The sequence below is a fragment of the Leptosomus discolor genome, chromosome 14 (assembly GCF_034619465.1).
Source record: "Leptosomus discolor isolate bLepDis1 chromosome 14, bLepDis1.hap2, whole genome shotgun sequence".
Lineage (NCBI taxonomy): Eukaryota > Metazoa > Chordata > Aves > Leptosomiformes > Leptosomidae > Leptosomus > Leptosomus discolor.
Genome location: NC_141404.1, coordinates 632,358 through 646,455, shown reverse-complemented (window position 1 = coordinate 646,455; position 14,098 = coordinate 632,358). Strand labels below are relative to the sequence as shown.

Here is a 14,098-nt window from a genome sequence, read left to right as displayed (position 1 = left end):
GGGCCCTGCGGCTGCCCCGGGGATCTCCCTGGACGTTCCTGTGGGGACCTGGGCAGGAACCGGGGGCGGATGCAGCGCGGCGAGGGGGCGACAGGCAGGATGCACTGGGGGAGGCGAGGGGAGCGGGCCGAGGGGTGACGGGGCTGCGGCGGGGAGGGGAAGGCTCTGAGGGGCGCAGCGGGGAAGGCTCTGAGGGGCGCAGCGGGCACTGCCCCTCGCCCTGCGGCCCTGAGCGCCGGCTCGGGGCGAACGCGGCACGGCGGGCGGGCCTGCGAAGCCGACGGGGCGGGCGGGCTGCGGGGCTGCCGGGGGCCGTACCCAGCGCACCGGGGGCCGGCGGGGCTGCCGCCAGCCGGGGCCCGCCCTGGCCCCGGCTCCCCCGGCGGGGCTCCGCGCTCGCCCCCCGCCGCCGCCCGCCGCTGCCCCCGCCCGGCCCGGCGGTGCCGGCGCGGCGCTCGGCGGGGCCCGGCGCGCTCCCCGCGCTCTCGGCGGCGGGGGCGGGCCCTCCCCGCGCCGGGAGCGCGCTCCCGCCTCCCACCCGGCACAAAGTTTAGCAGCAGGAACTCGGGCGGCAACAGTGCGGAGCGGGCGGCGGCGGAGCGCGGCCGCGCTGAGCCCAGGCGCCCCGGTGCCCGGCGGGGGCCGGCGGCGACCGTGCCATGCGGGGCTGCCCTCCCCCCCCACCGGCGGCGGCGGGGCGGGAGGGCGGCGGCGCCCCATGCGGCCGGGGCGGCCGGGCGGCGGCTGACACCATGTGCGCCCGGTGCCCGGGGCGAGGAGCGGGGAGCAGCCATGTCCCCCCCCGCCCAGCCGGGGGTGCCGGGCGGGCGCGGCTCTAAGGTGCCCCCGGCGCGGAAGCTCCTCTGCATGTGCAGCCTCTCCCTCTGCCTCACCTACCTGTGCTACAGCCTCATGGGGGGCACCGGCCCGGCCGCCCTGCGCTCCCCCGCCGCGCCCCCCGGCACGGCGGCCCCCGGCGCCCCGCGCTCCCCCGCCGCGCCCCCCGGCACGGCGGCCCCGCGCTCCCCCGCCAGCCCGCCGGGCAGCTCCGGCGCCCCGGGCCCCTCCGCGGCTCCGACGCGGGCCTCCAACGGCAGCCGGGAAGGGGCGGCGGGCGCCTGGCTGCGGGCGGCGCTGGCCCCCGGGGAGGTGATCGCGGCGCAGAGCGGAGCCTTCGAGAGGGACCCGCAGGAGTCGAGCACCACGGACGAGGAGCTGAGCCGGGCCGGCAGCCCGGCGAGCCGCGGCGGCGGCAGCACCACGCCGGACTACGGGGAGAAGCGGCTGCCGCAAGCCCTCATCATCGGGGTGAAGAAGGGCGGGACGCGGGCGCTGCTGGAGGCCATCCGGGCGCACCCCGACGTGCGCGCCGTGGGCACCGAGCCCCACTTCTTCGACAGGAACTACGAGAAGGGGCTGGAGTGGTACAGGTGAGGCCGCGGGGCGGGGGGGCCCGGGGGCGGGGGGGTCCTCGCTCCCTGCGATGGCCGCGGCAGGCGCCGGGCGGTGGGAGCCGGGGCCGCCCCGGCTGGGAGCGCCCGGGGTCTGAGACGGGGCGCCCGGGGGGCGGCGGGAAACGTGCGGAGACGTCCCTCTGCTGGGACCCGCGGGCGCAGAGCGCTGGCGCGGAGCGGTTCGGCTGCGCCTGGCGTAACACACCTCTAAATAGGTCAGTAATTAATAATTACTGAAATCAACAAGATTGCGAGTTGTTCAGGTGATGCTGGGGGCTTTGCAGGGAAGGGCGCCTGCCTGCGCGTAAGCTGCAGGGCTCGCTTCACAAATGAGATTTACTCTTTATTCAACAAGTTCCACGTCAGAAAGTTGGCTTGTTTTGGTTTTTTTTTTTCTGTTGACAAGATCTGATTCTATTCGTGAAGAAGCCTCTAATGGTTGTTCTGTGACATAGGGTGAATTTTAAGGGAATCTTATGCTAAAAGTCCTGATTATTAGAAAATACTGGTCTGCAGTAATAAAGTGTTAAGTGCCTCGGCAGGTTTAACAAATCAATGAATTGTGGTGGCTCAGGGTTTCTTTCTTTAAAAATGTCAGAACTAAAAAGGCGGCAGAACGCTAGTGGGACTTGCAAATTACTAGTAGTTCTGTAGTTTATGGTTAAAAGCAGCCCGTGCTAGTTTCTGTGTAAGGAATAGCTGTGGCAACGCTGGTGAAGTTCTGTCTTTTTGTTGTGCTTAGTGTGGTAGCTCTTTAGCTGCTCTGAAAATGAAGGAAAAAATACTTAGAGGCAGCAAGTTAGTTACTGCTTGGATTATCTGGTCACTTTTTAGTAAAACAGCATACACAGTCTTCGTGTCAATGGCATTTAAACGTGAGCAACTCCAGGCAGTTTTCTGTGGCAATTGTGGAAGCAAAGTCTTCATAACACTTATTCGGTGTAGTATCCACTTGGCTTTGTTAAAATGCTGAGGGATTGTCTTGAGGGACTTCAATAAAGTGGAGTTCAGTCCTGAGAAAGCGTGTTTGTCTCTGAAAGTGTTTTCAGTGTGCCATACCGACGTGGGGAAGGAATAAAGGATTGGCTGTGGTTATTGTGTTTGTATATGTAATTTCAGAGACAGTATCTTATTTTACTGAATTTTTGTGCAGGAAAGGCTTGCCTTGAAAAATAAGTTGAGAAACTTGCTGGAAGAGGCTAGAAAGTGGCATATCAAAAGAGTTGGTTTTATTCAGAATAGGCAGAAGATCAAGCACTGAATCTGGCAAGCTGCTGCTTTTTCATCTTTCAAGTCATGCTACAAGAAAAGGGCTAGAGAGTGGGTGTAACTCCTCCTGTGGAGTAAAAGGCACGCGCAGGTTTTCGTTTGCAGAACGCACGTTGAAATTTTCCATCCCTGCAGTAGCTCTGTGGTTTGTTTAGCTCATTTCTAGCACTGGTGCTGCACTGCACTGGTGGAGAGGTGGGAGAAGAAAAGGTTGAGTCGGAGCTGGTCTGTGAGGGTCCTGGGCAGAGTAGGCTGGGGGATGGATCGATTCCCTGGACATGCGATAATTAATTACACCGCTGCTTGATTGCCCTTGCGGCCCTGAGGGTTTGCCCTGGTTTAGGCTAAAGCTGCCTTCACACCTGCCCAGCCCGAACGGCGTTCTTCCCCTCTCCTTGCACAAGTTTTCAGCCCTGCTGGGACAGGACGCGAGGTCGCACGGCACTGGTGATCCAGCCTCAGCCGGAGCTTCCCTGGTGCGGTGCCGGTACTGGGCTGTTGTCACGGACCAGGAGGCTGGCGCCCTTGGTGCTGTGCAAATACTACGCAAAAACAGAGGGGGGGAAGTGTCACTGCCCACGCTAGCAGCCGTTTCTTCCTGACCTTCTCCGAGATTACCTGATTGAGTGCACCAAGAGGGCTGACTGCTTGCAGCTGTGCCCCAGGTAGAGTAATTGGAGGTTTTTCCTATCCGCAGAAACGTCAATTTTCTTTCAGCAAAGAAGCAACTGTTGAAGTGTTTGTATGAGCATCTCCTTGCAGCGCCTTCTATCACTTCTTGTATTTTGCACTTAACACTGCTTTTTATGCATTACAAACCGTTAGCTTTTAATACTGTCCAGTTTATTCTTATGTAGTGAAATAAGGAAAGAGCAGACCCTCAGGATTCCTTGCTTTGTCATTTGGTACTGAGAATGTCTTCTAGTCCGGCAGAGCTGTAGGGAAGAGAAGCAGTTTCCCCACCTTAGTTTCTCTGCCTGTAAAATGAAGACGGCACCTAAACACTACCCTTTGTTTCGTGTGTGTCCCATCCTGCGTTACTTGTGACTTTGCTGCCTTGAGGTTCGGCGGCGGCAGACGCTGTGTCCAGGACCCGCACCGGGACGGCGGTCGGAGGCTGAAGCCAGTGAAGATGCGGCTCTGCCCCTCGGCTGGGGCAACGAGGCAGCCCCTTACCCCACTCTCTGCAGTCGGTGCTGTTTTCCTGGTAACCTTTGGGGAAGGCTGGGCTGTCTGCGATTGCTTTAGCTCTGCAGTCAAAGTTTACGTAGAAATTGCCAAACGGAGGGCTTCCTTCACACGTACTGATGTGAACTGGGTCGAAGGCTTGTTTCGGTTGGTTCGTGTTACGCTGCCAGAATTGTTTGTGTAATTGTAATTTGTGATTCCGTGCAACCTAATGTTGGGCTGCCTGAAGGACAAGTCCAATGTTGCAGTATTCCTTAAATGGCATTTCATACCCCCATGTATGTTAACTTCTGTTGATAAGCTTCCCAGCTTGCTTTTTCTTTCTTAATGCAGAACGTAGCTTGACAACTATTAAACAGTGTGATAAAGGCGGAGTGGGTAGTGACTTCTGACCTTTCCTTTTGTTGACAGAGTGGCCATAGTTCTTTCTGGTGTACATATTACTTGTGTATCCTCTCTCTCTCTTAAGTCCAGGGCACCGATAACTGGCAGTAAATATTGTCTTTGGTGGTGAACTTTGCTGACTTCATCCCTTACAATGTGCCAGAACTTGGTCCCACCGTGGATGAAGGTTGTCGCAAGGAGCAGGTATCCGCCTTCCCTTTGGAAGTCGCTGGCGGCTCTTCCACCCGCTTGTTGCTTCTAAACCGCAGGCTACACCGTCTGTCCCTGGAGGAGCTGCCACTGGCTTTAGCCAGGCCCGAGTGTCCTTCTGCTCCCCCGCTCGGCCCAGGCACAGCGTAACCCCCCTGCACAGCCCCCGCGGCCGGGCTGGACCGCAGGCGTTTGCACGGGTGATGTGCTCTCCCCAGCGCGATGCTCACGCCTCAGTGGGCATGGCCTGTGCCGTGAGCTCTGCCCCGAGCTATCCTGCAGTTGGAGACAAACTGTGGGAGCCTTTCTGAGGGTACAACAAGGACAGCAGAATGATGGGAGGCTTCGGAGGACTCTCAGCACGGAAGGAACTCAGCTTACATCTGCAAATGCTTATTGCCGGCACAGAAGACAGAAGCAGCATCTGGGATATGCCCGAGATCCTTGCCTGGGCAAGGGCACACAAGAGGGGATGTTGTGAATAACGGGAACTGCAAACTGCCCGCAGAGTCCGACACTTGAACACGTTTGTCACCTTGCAGTGCTGGAGGCTGTGGTGTGGTGTCTGCTGCGACAGCCGTTGGAGAGGACAGGTACTGGAGGGCTGGACCTGGCGTCTGCAGGGGAGCCCTGGCTTCGGTGTGGTCCCAGCTGGCTTCATGTGACTGGAGAAGGGGAGGCGATCCTGCTCGGATCAGGTCCTGACCGATCCACCACCAATTTGGAGGTATCAGAGGAGAAACACAGTCGAGTGGCTGTGTGAAGAGAGCGGGGGCTCTTAGCACCGGGACAGATGGGGCTTTAGTTGGGTCCTTCTGCTTGTGCGAACGACCAGCAGAGCAGACCTCAGAGCACTTGGGCATCTCGATAGCCCTCGGAGCTGAGTGGAACAGCCCGGTGCTCCAGTCCGCTGTTCCCAGCTGCCCGCAGGCTCATCATGGTGAGGGGCTCAGTTTTGTCTGTTGATGCTTTTCAAAGCTATCTCGCTATCCTGTGTGTAGCAGAAAAGTGGGGATTTGTAACACACTTTTGAAAACCAGTTTGCAGTTTTAACGAAAACATGATCTCCACAATGCAAAGAGAGTGTCCGATAGTGGTGAACTTGAATTGTAGAGTTTTAAAGTTCAGCGATTTGAAGATTATTCCAAATAATCAGGAGTTAAATTCCATGTGTACATGCACATTGCTTTACTCCTTGCCTCCCTCTCAGTGGAGCCTTCGCAGAGAAGCTGCAGCAGTGTCTCTGTAATTAGACCGCGTTCCTCTTGCTCTGCCCTGGGCCTCCTCACGTCAAGCACTTCTACAGGGGCGTAGCTCTACGCGTGGAGCGGCCCCGCTGCAGCCACTGCAGGGAGCAGTCTCCATGACAGGCAATGAAATGGTTTGCATGTCTAATGCTGTTTTCACCGCCTGTCTGGGTCTTTCAGAGCGTTCTCGCTAACAGTCAGGCCTGTGTGTTATTCTGTGAGCTGCTACCCTCATACAAATAATGAATAATGCCATGACAGGGAGCTCTTCTCCCAGTAATAAACATGCGCTCTCGAGCCAGCGGTTCCAAGGAGCAGCTGGCTGTGGCTGCGGAGCCAACACTCTCAGCCGTGTCCCTGTGGACATTAAACTCGTCTGTATCGGGGAAGCGGCTGTCATGCACCGTTATGGCTGTAACGGGCTCTGCTCCTCCCGGGGGCTGCTCGCCGTCCCACCTCCCCTCCTGCTGTGCCGATCTGGAGGCCGTCCCTATGTGCACTGGGGCTGATCCTGCCTCGGAGCACGCGGCTCTGCCCAGAAACGGTGCCGCTCGTGTCTGAGGAGGTGCGATGAGACCCCCCTGCAGCAGCTCCGAACAGCTGTCGGGCAGCAATAGCCTGGGGCCATTTCAGCCTCGGTCCCACACAGCGCGACCCTCGCTGAGAGCTGTAATTGCGTTGCCGGGTAATGCTTGCGCCTCTCCGATCAGCTCCGGATATTCGGAAAATCAAACCAGTTCCATCAGGCTGTGAGTCTGTGCTGATGGGCACTGCAGGAACACCTACAGTGGACGGATAGATCGGGGTTTGCTGCTAATGACGGGCACCGCTGCAGCAGCCTGGTAACTGCTGTATTTCTCTGCCAAAGCCCTTCCCAGTGTGCTGTGCCCTCTGCACTTCTGGTAACTTAGGGAAAGTGTATTGATTTTTTTTATTTTTTTAATTTTTTTTTTTTTTCCTGGGGCCTGCTGTGAGTTGGCTTTTGCTGAAATGCGGTGACTCAGCTGCCCTCCCTCCTCTCTGGATCCGATGTATTGGGATTAATCTGGGTTGAAGGCTGTACGAGTACTTCCATGTAACGTAGCTCTTTCAATACCTTATCCCCTTCACCTTTCCGAAACCTTTAGGTCTGAGTTAGATCCTACATGTGCACTGTTTTTTCTACGCAAGTCTTCCTTGCAGAGCAAGCACACACATGCAGCACCAGCCTCCCACCGACGCCTGGGTCCGGCTCTCAGTAACGCTGGCGGAGGGTCTGGGCTGACCTGGGTGACAGGCTGGAGGCTGTGGGCAGGGGGCCAGGCTCTTCGCTGGTCGGTCCCTGTGTTTCACCTGTCTGGGGGCTGGAGAGAGGCCGCTCCAGCATCAGGCATGGATTTTCTTCTGCATCCAGAGCTACCTGAGTGGATCCACCATGTTCCAGAGCTGGGGGTGTGCCCTGTGTGCTGGGCCAGGGGAGCCCACCCTGCCCCCTTACTGGGCAGCAGTCTGCTCCCAGCCTTTCCGCTCGGTTTCAGCTCCAGGGATAGGATGCAGGAATGGATCGGGCCTCTTTGCAGTGTTTTATCACCTGATGATGGTTATCCACAGGCTACTCGGTTGTAGCCATGGGAATGGCAGCTGCTTTCAGCACCCGCAGCCCCTCCACGCTGTGCTTGCTGCTCTTGCAAAGAGAGTGAGAGAAGCGCGAGGGCAACGCGCTGGCAGGGAGAGCTGGGGAGCGCCCGCTCCTGCAGCGCTGCTCCCGCCTCCGGTAAAACGAGTTGGCTGGCGGGCAGCGGTGGGCACGTAGTGCAGAGAGCGCTGGTGGGAGCGGGGAGGCAGCACGGCCGCGCGCTGAAGCCCCTTGGCAGCCCCCAGGCCCCTGCCCTGCTCGGCCATGTCGCACCAGCAGCACACCAGGGCCGTGTCCCACCACCGCACCCAGCTGGGTCCTGCCTCGCTCCCCCTACAAGTCCCGGCGTGTGCCCGGACCCTACAGACAGGAGCAGCCCAGCACCCCCCAGCAGAAGCTCTTGGGGGGGTTATGAGCCCAGAGCTCAGAAATCCAGCCAAGCAAGGCAGAGGTGCCTCTTCCAGTAACTTCTGGAGCATCCCTTGGAGCGCGCTGGGAACCGTCATGTGTCACCAGGCCTGAAATAATCTAACTGTTGTGCTGTAGTTTCAAGAACACTCCTTCTCTTGGATTTTGCTCAATAATCCTCTCAGTAAATGCTACAGTGCTCTGCTGCTAATGGTTTAAGTGGTATTTGTAGTGTCAAAGTTTGCGAGCTTCGCTCCGTGTGCGAATGCGGTATTGCTCAAGCATGTAGATGCTACAGAAACCCCCAGAATTGGTTTGGGGAAAAACAGCCCCCTTGGAAAAGAGAAGGGTGAAGAGTCAGTTGGTAGCATTCTTGGGTTTAAATGGTGAGCCTGACCCCTGCTCAGTTTCTGATTTAGCGAGGCTCTTTCTGTTCTGTTCGAAGCCCAGAGTAGCAAAGGAGGAACAACAGGTCCTCAAAGAAAGTTATGGACAAAGGCTTTTGAATTTTCAAAGTGAAAATTCCGGCACAAATTGGTGACACCTTGTATCAAGAGAGGTCGGAGTCTTTTGCTTTTCATGGATTTCTCTTACTTCTTGTTGTCATGGGGACTTCTTTTCCCAGAGTCATTATATCATGCACTTCAGCAGAAATTTTATTGCTTTGGGGGCTGGAGAGGCTCATGTGGGACATTTCTCGCTGCTTGTGGTGTAATACACAGAGGTAATTTCTTTCAAATGATTTTTGCTTGAAGTGGTTTCAATGAATTGAGAAGGGTACGAGTATGAATGAATGGCTGAAATGTTCGTACTGAGTTCAGGTGAGGAACACGCGCTATCAAACTTTCCAGAGCATTAAGTGTGGATATTGTAATTTCACTGTGATATGTATGTAGGCAGCAGTCTGTTTTATCCTTTTTATTCACTTTTTAAAAATATTATTTAGGGTTTCAAGTGGTTTAAATTGGTTTCCCCTCCCTTTTAAAAAGTTTAAAAGAAAACCCCGAATTATGAGTCTTTTCAATCACAGTGGGAAATGACTGTTTAGGCCAGAGGCACGGGCTCAGCCTGGGCAAAGCGTGGCCTTGTCTGTGCTCCTGGGGCGTGGGAGGTGGAAATGCCGGGCAGGATCTGTCCCCGCGCCCGAGGGGAGCAGCTCGGCCTCCCTGGGGATGACGGGGCTGCAGGAGCCGCAGCTCAGACCTCGGCCATACACGTAATGGTGTGTGGGCACCACTTTCTGCTTCTGCTTTTTCGGGGGACACCGGTGTGTGGGTGTGCGTGGCCGGGGTGCCTCTCCCCTGCCGGCGTCCTATCCCCCCTGGGAGCCGGGGCGAGCATCCCCCGGGGAGCCCCGTGTGCCCAGTGCCTACTTCCACACGGGTCCCTGCCCAGCCCTATGTTTGTTTATGTAGGTAGCTGCTGTTTCCAAGCTGAAGGAGAGTATTTAAAAGCCAACTGTTTGAAGGCTGTGGAAAGGATTCATATTTATGGAAAAAAGAAAAAACAAAACCAAAACCAAAAACAAACAACCCAACCTCAAAAAAACCCTCCAACCTGTTTTTTCAAATCTCCCATTTCCATCCCCAGAGTCAACACACCAATTTAGTAAATGTTGCAAGGCGCACTATTTTCCCCCTTGTCATATTATACATCCAAGCATCAAGGATGGATCGTAAACTTGCTCTTTATGGCTTTAACATTTCAATTGCTAGTCACATTTTATGTAAATGAAGGTATTTACCTTGACAGGCTCTCCTGTGAAGTACAGTACTTCTTTAAAGAATTTATTTGGCAATATAAACAGGCCAAATGCTGAGGGTGGATGCAAAATTCACAATTGATTTTTACAGCTAAGCAATGTAGGATCCTCTCAAAATACACCCGCGGTTGTCTGCTCCAATCTCGTCAGTGCCTTGGAGAAACTGAGGCGGGGGACTGGGGGGAAAAGGAAATAGCAAAGGGACATCACTTATAGCCACGGACCTACTAAACTGAACTGGCTTTGGATAAAAATAACTCCATCTGCCAGACTTTATTTTGTGTTACGGAGATTGCTGTAACACATTTCAAGCCAAAATCTGATTTCCGTTCCCTCCAGAGCCAGGCTGGAGTGGACTTGGCCCCCTCCTTTATTAACAGGTAATCATTTTGGATCTGAGCGGAGCAACGTTGCTCTGGCAGCCCAAATTTGCGTCTCTCCTTTGTTTTAGAGCATATTTCCTTTCATCTTGCTTTGAGATGGGTATAGTAATATAATATACTTTCTATTAGTGTTCATCCCCATCTGCAAATAACTTTATTTTAGCCTCAGCTCTGCCCTTTCTGTGTTTGTTCTTGATGGACATTCATATAATTAAGCTGAGCAGTGAGCACCCTCGTGGAAAGCCAACGTCAGTGTCAGAAGCGTGTGTTAAATTCGCGTTTGGATCCAGCAGCTGACAGCAGGAGCTGCCATCACCCAGCCACAGAAAAGGCAAACCTGCCTGCTCTGTGTCACGCTGACTGCAAGGAGGCACCAGCTCCGGAGGCTTTGGGGCTCCTCGGGGTGCCCTGGGGGGCTTGGCTGCTAACTCTGTGCTCTGGACCCCCCCTCGGAGCCCCTGGGTGTGTGGGGAGGAGCTGTCCCCTATGGGTAGAAGGGGCTGCATCGCTTGGGCAGGGGGTTAATTGCGAATTACTCTGCTTCAGTCCTGCTTGTCTGAACACAAACCAACCCTTTTCCGACCGAATCGCTGACTTGTGAAGCGCCGAGGGCAGACTACGGATCCCGGAGCCGCCGCTGCTGCTGCAGGTCTTTAATTGGCCCTCGGTTCATCCCCACTTGGTCTGGCCCCCCGGGAGCACCAGCATTGATCCCGCTGCTGCTCGCCTGCACCATCAGCGCTCGCACCTCTGAGCTGATTTTTGGGCTGTTTATTTGAACTGTATTAATCCCAAATCCACCGCTCTGCGGCTGGGCGGCGCCAGGGCCTGTGTGGTGGTACGCAGGGGGCAGAGGGACCCCAGGGAAGGGCTCTGCCGTGGTCACCGAGCCGTTGAAAACGGGCGGAAAGGCCAAGGGCTGCGGCCGACAGCCAGGTGTGAGCTGGAGAGGCTCGAGGGGGCAATCGGCCCTGTGGGGAAGGCGCTTTGGCTGGTGCGAAGTGAGACGTGAGCGTGGTGGCTGGTGCTGGCTGCCGACCCCCGCCGCGGGCAGGAGGGGGTTAGACCTGGCCAGGGCCCGGTGGCAGAGGGCAGGCGCTTGGCAGCGTTCTTGCTCGCCAGCCTTCAGTAGTGGCTACCCAAGGTAAATTAAACGCCTGGCCGAACCGGAGCAATCCCTGCTGCACGCACCTGGATCAGGAACAGTGAAGGCTCCTTACTCAGCTTGAAATCCTCTAGAAACCCCCAAAAAATGAAAGCGCTGTGGAAAAATGCCTGAGGCAGTAACTTCATTGGTAAACTAAAGCATCTCGCTGAGGATTTCTAAGACCCAGCAAATTGTAATGCAATTTCCTATGCAAAAAGGGTTTATCTCTATCTAAATATTATTCTGCATCATTACTCATTGTAGGGAAGCTATTGCTCTCCTAGGTTAACTGATTGAACTTTGGAAATAAAGCTGCAAGCTTATCATACAGACGGGAGCTTGACTTTTATTGCCCTTAAATTGTAGTGATATTGTTAGATGTGAGTAAATGTATACGCCATTAGAAAATATTAAAGTTTGATACTACTTTAGAATTAAAAAGATTAAAAGAGGCATTTCTGCAGTCTAGCCCACCATGAAATTGGAGTCTATTTGGTATGTAAAACATGTAATGCAAACAGCCTAACAATTAATGACAAAGGAAGAGCTGGGATGGATTTAAGGCTCAAACTACCCTGGATTTCTTGAGGCTGGAGTGGCAGCAGGGGAAATGTGTTATTAGATCATTACAGGCTTTTCTGCTAGAGCCACTGCTGGTAAAGTTACATCAAGGTGTTTTATTATTTCGCTGTTCCCACATAATATTCTGAAACACTCTCATCTTGGGATGCGGTTGTCTCTGTGGGAGACCATCCATGTCTCTGCCATGGGCCGGTTCATTTGGAAAACCTGAACAGAAATTCTTCAGCCATTTTTTGCAGTAGGCGATGGTGAGAAAGTGCTTTACCATTGCCAGAGTGTTTAAGGAGCTCATTTATTAATGTTTAAGTTCAAAGCTGCTGACTGCCGTTGGGGTAATGTATTCGGGAGCGGGGATTCCTGCTGGCCGGGTCCCCGTGGGGCACCACGGTGGATGCGAGTCTTCTGCTGCCTGGGCCAGGGCCCTTCCCCAGGGCAGCCTGGCAAGCGCTTCCCGGCGTGGCTCTGCCAGTGCCCCCTATTAACTCCTGCTAATGCTCGGAGCCGTCGCAGGCAGAGGAGAGCCTGAGGTTCGTGGCTGTGCCCAGAAGGTGAGGATTTGGGATGCTGGGGGGGGGCTCTGCAGAGCAGCAGATTTCACCATGGCTCTGTCCTCCAGCGAGCTTGGGGAGAGCTGAGCCCCTGCCGCCACCGACGCTGGGTGCCTTGGGCCTTTCTCAGGAGAAAAAAGTAGACTGAGGTACAACAGGCTGTTTGCCGCGCCGTTGGGATGTGGGTTTGGAGCCTGCGGTCGCGGTGGTGCCAAATGAGTGCTGTGTGGCCCTTCGGAGCGTGAACCGTGGTTCTAGCCCAGTTTTTCTCCCAGAGTACCCCCTTGCACGTTGTGTGACTGTCATTTTGTACGTTGGTGCCCTGTGCTTAGATGTACGGTGCAGAATACGTAACTCCTTCTTCATGAACGGGATTTATATCCTTGGTGTTCCTTGCTGGGTGACTTAGAATTGCAACCAAGAACGTGAACGCTGCCTTGATTAGAATGCAGCCCCCTGCGTTGATATAGGTGTGGCCACTGAAAAATTAAGGCTCCCTGAAAACAGTGAGCTTCAGCGCTTGTGGCGGGTTTAATGGGCGGCATGTGACATGGGAGGTGATTTGGGGTGAAGTGCCCCAGCTCTGCAGCCACCCCCCCCCCCACCAGCCCGCGCGGGCTGGGGGATCGCAGCTGCCTGCGCAGCCCCGAATCCGGCAGGTGCTGCCCGGGCCGCTGAACCACCAGGGGTGCCTGCTGCCTGCCGGTGTGGCACCGCGGGGGTGCCGGGGCTTCTCCGGGCAGCGCGGGCGGGAATCGATGCCGGCCGCGGTGCTCGCTCCTGGGCTGTTCTGTTTTACCAGGGAGCTGCAAAGCAGCTTAATGAACCAGAGAATTTGTTCTCTAATATTACTTAAAAAAAAAAAAATATTGTAAATGCAAACGTTCCTGATTCCCTCTCTCCGGGCACTGTGCATGCACCGCTGTTGGCAGTATTATCAGTTATGAAGATATTTTGCATTCAAGGATCTGCAGTTTCCAGGCCCATGAATATTCAGGATCCAGTTCGCCCTTTCTGTCTGTGCGCTGCACCTCTCCTTTCCTTTCCTTCACTCCTTTTTTTTTTTTTTTTTTTTTCTTCCAGTGGATTCAATTAGTTCTATTTGCTGCTTTAGCAATAAAACAATTCCCTCTGTGGCATTAAAATGAGTTTCTTTCATTATTTCATTTGGCTTCTTGTTATATGTTGAAGGAAAGGGAGGGGACTCTGCTTATTGTCTGCCCCGCTTGGCAGGGGCGGGCTGCCAAGCCGAGGAGGACACTGGATGTACTTGGGACAGCATTAAGAATTAATGAAGGGCACTTGCTGGCGCAGAGGCGCAGGATCCTCACTGACAGAGCCACTCCTGCAGCCACGGGTAGAATTTGACTGATCCCAAAGACTTCCAGTAGGACTTTGGCACCCAAGTCACTGAGCAAGCCTTGAACGAGATGGGCTCCCAAGCCCACGTCCAAGGAGATGGGCTCCCAAGCACGCAGGGCCTTTGCATCAGCTGTCGGTAATGAAATGCAGAGACTGAACCCGTATGTGTTTTAGCTAAGGCACAAGTTAATCTGAGCTGAAGCATCCCTGTAAGCCTGGCAGCTCAGTTTGTGGAAACGGCGTGGGCAGTGGCCGGTGCGTGGTGTCGGGGGCTGGAGCTGGTCAAGGGTCCTGGTCCTATTTTCTCCCAAAGCAGAGCCCAGGTGGTGTAAGGAAAGCACAGAGGCATCACGAGAGCCAGAATAATGGTGATTATGTGCACAGGGTACACAAATAATTACATGTAATGCCAGAACTCTCTCGTCAATCTGCTCTTGGAGTGCCCTTTCGGGGGGCTGAGATGGCGTCAGGTAGCTGTGTAGTGCTAACAGACCCATAAATCATTCTTGTTTCACACTGTGCTAAACACAAATCATATT

The 14,098-nt window shown here is 54.9% G+C and overlaps 1 protein-coding gene across 1 annotated transcript in view; it reads left to right on the top strand.

Moving 5' to 3' along the window:
- The first annotated feature begins 792 nt into the window (after nucleotides 1–792).
- HS3ST4 (heparan sulfate-glucosamine 3-sulfotransferase 4) overlaps nucleotides 793–14,098 on the top strand; it is a 61,442-nt gene continuing 48,136 nt past the window's right edge. The window contains exon 1 of the mRNA XM_086473038.1: nucleotides 793–1,430. Within this exon, the coding sequence (XP_086329164.1) occupies nucleotides 793–1,430 (638 nt within the window). The remainder of the gene's footprint in view (nucleotides 1,431–14,098) is intronic.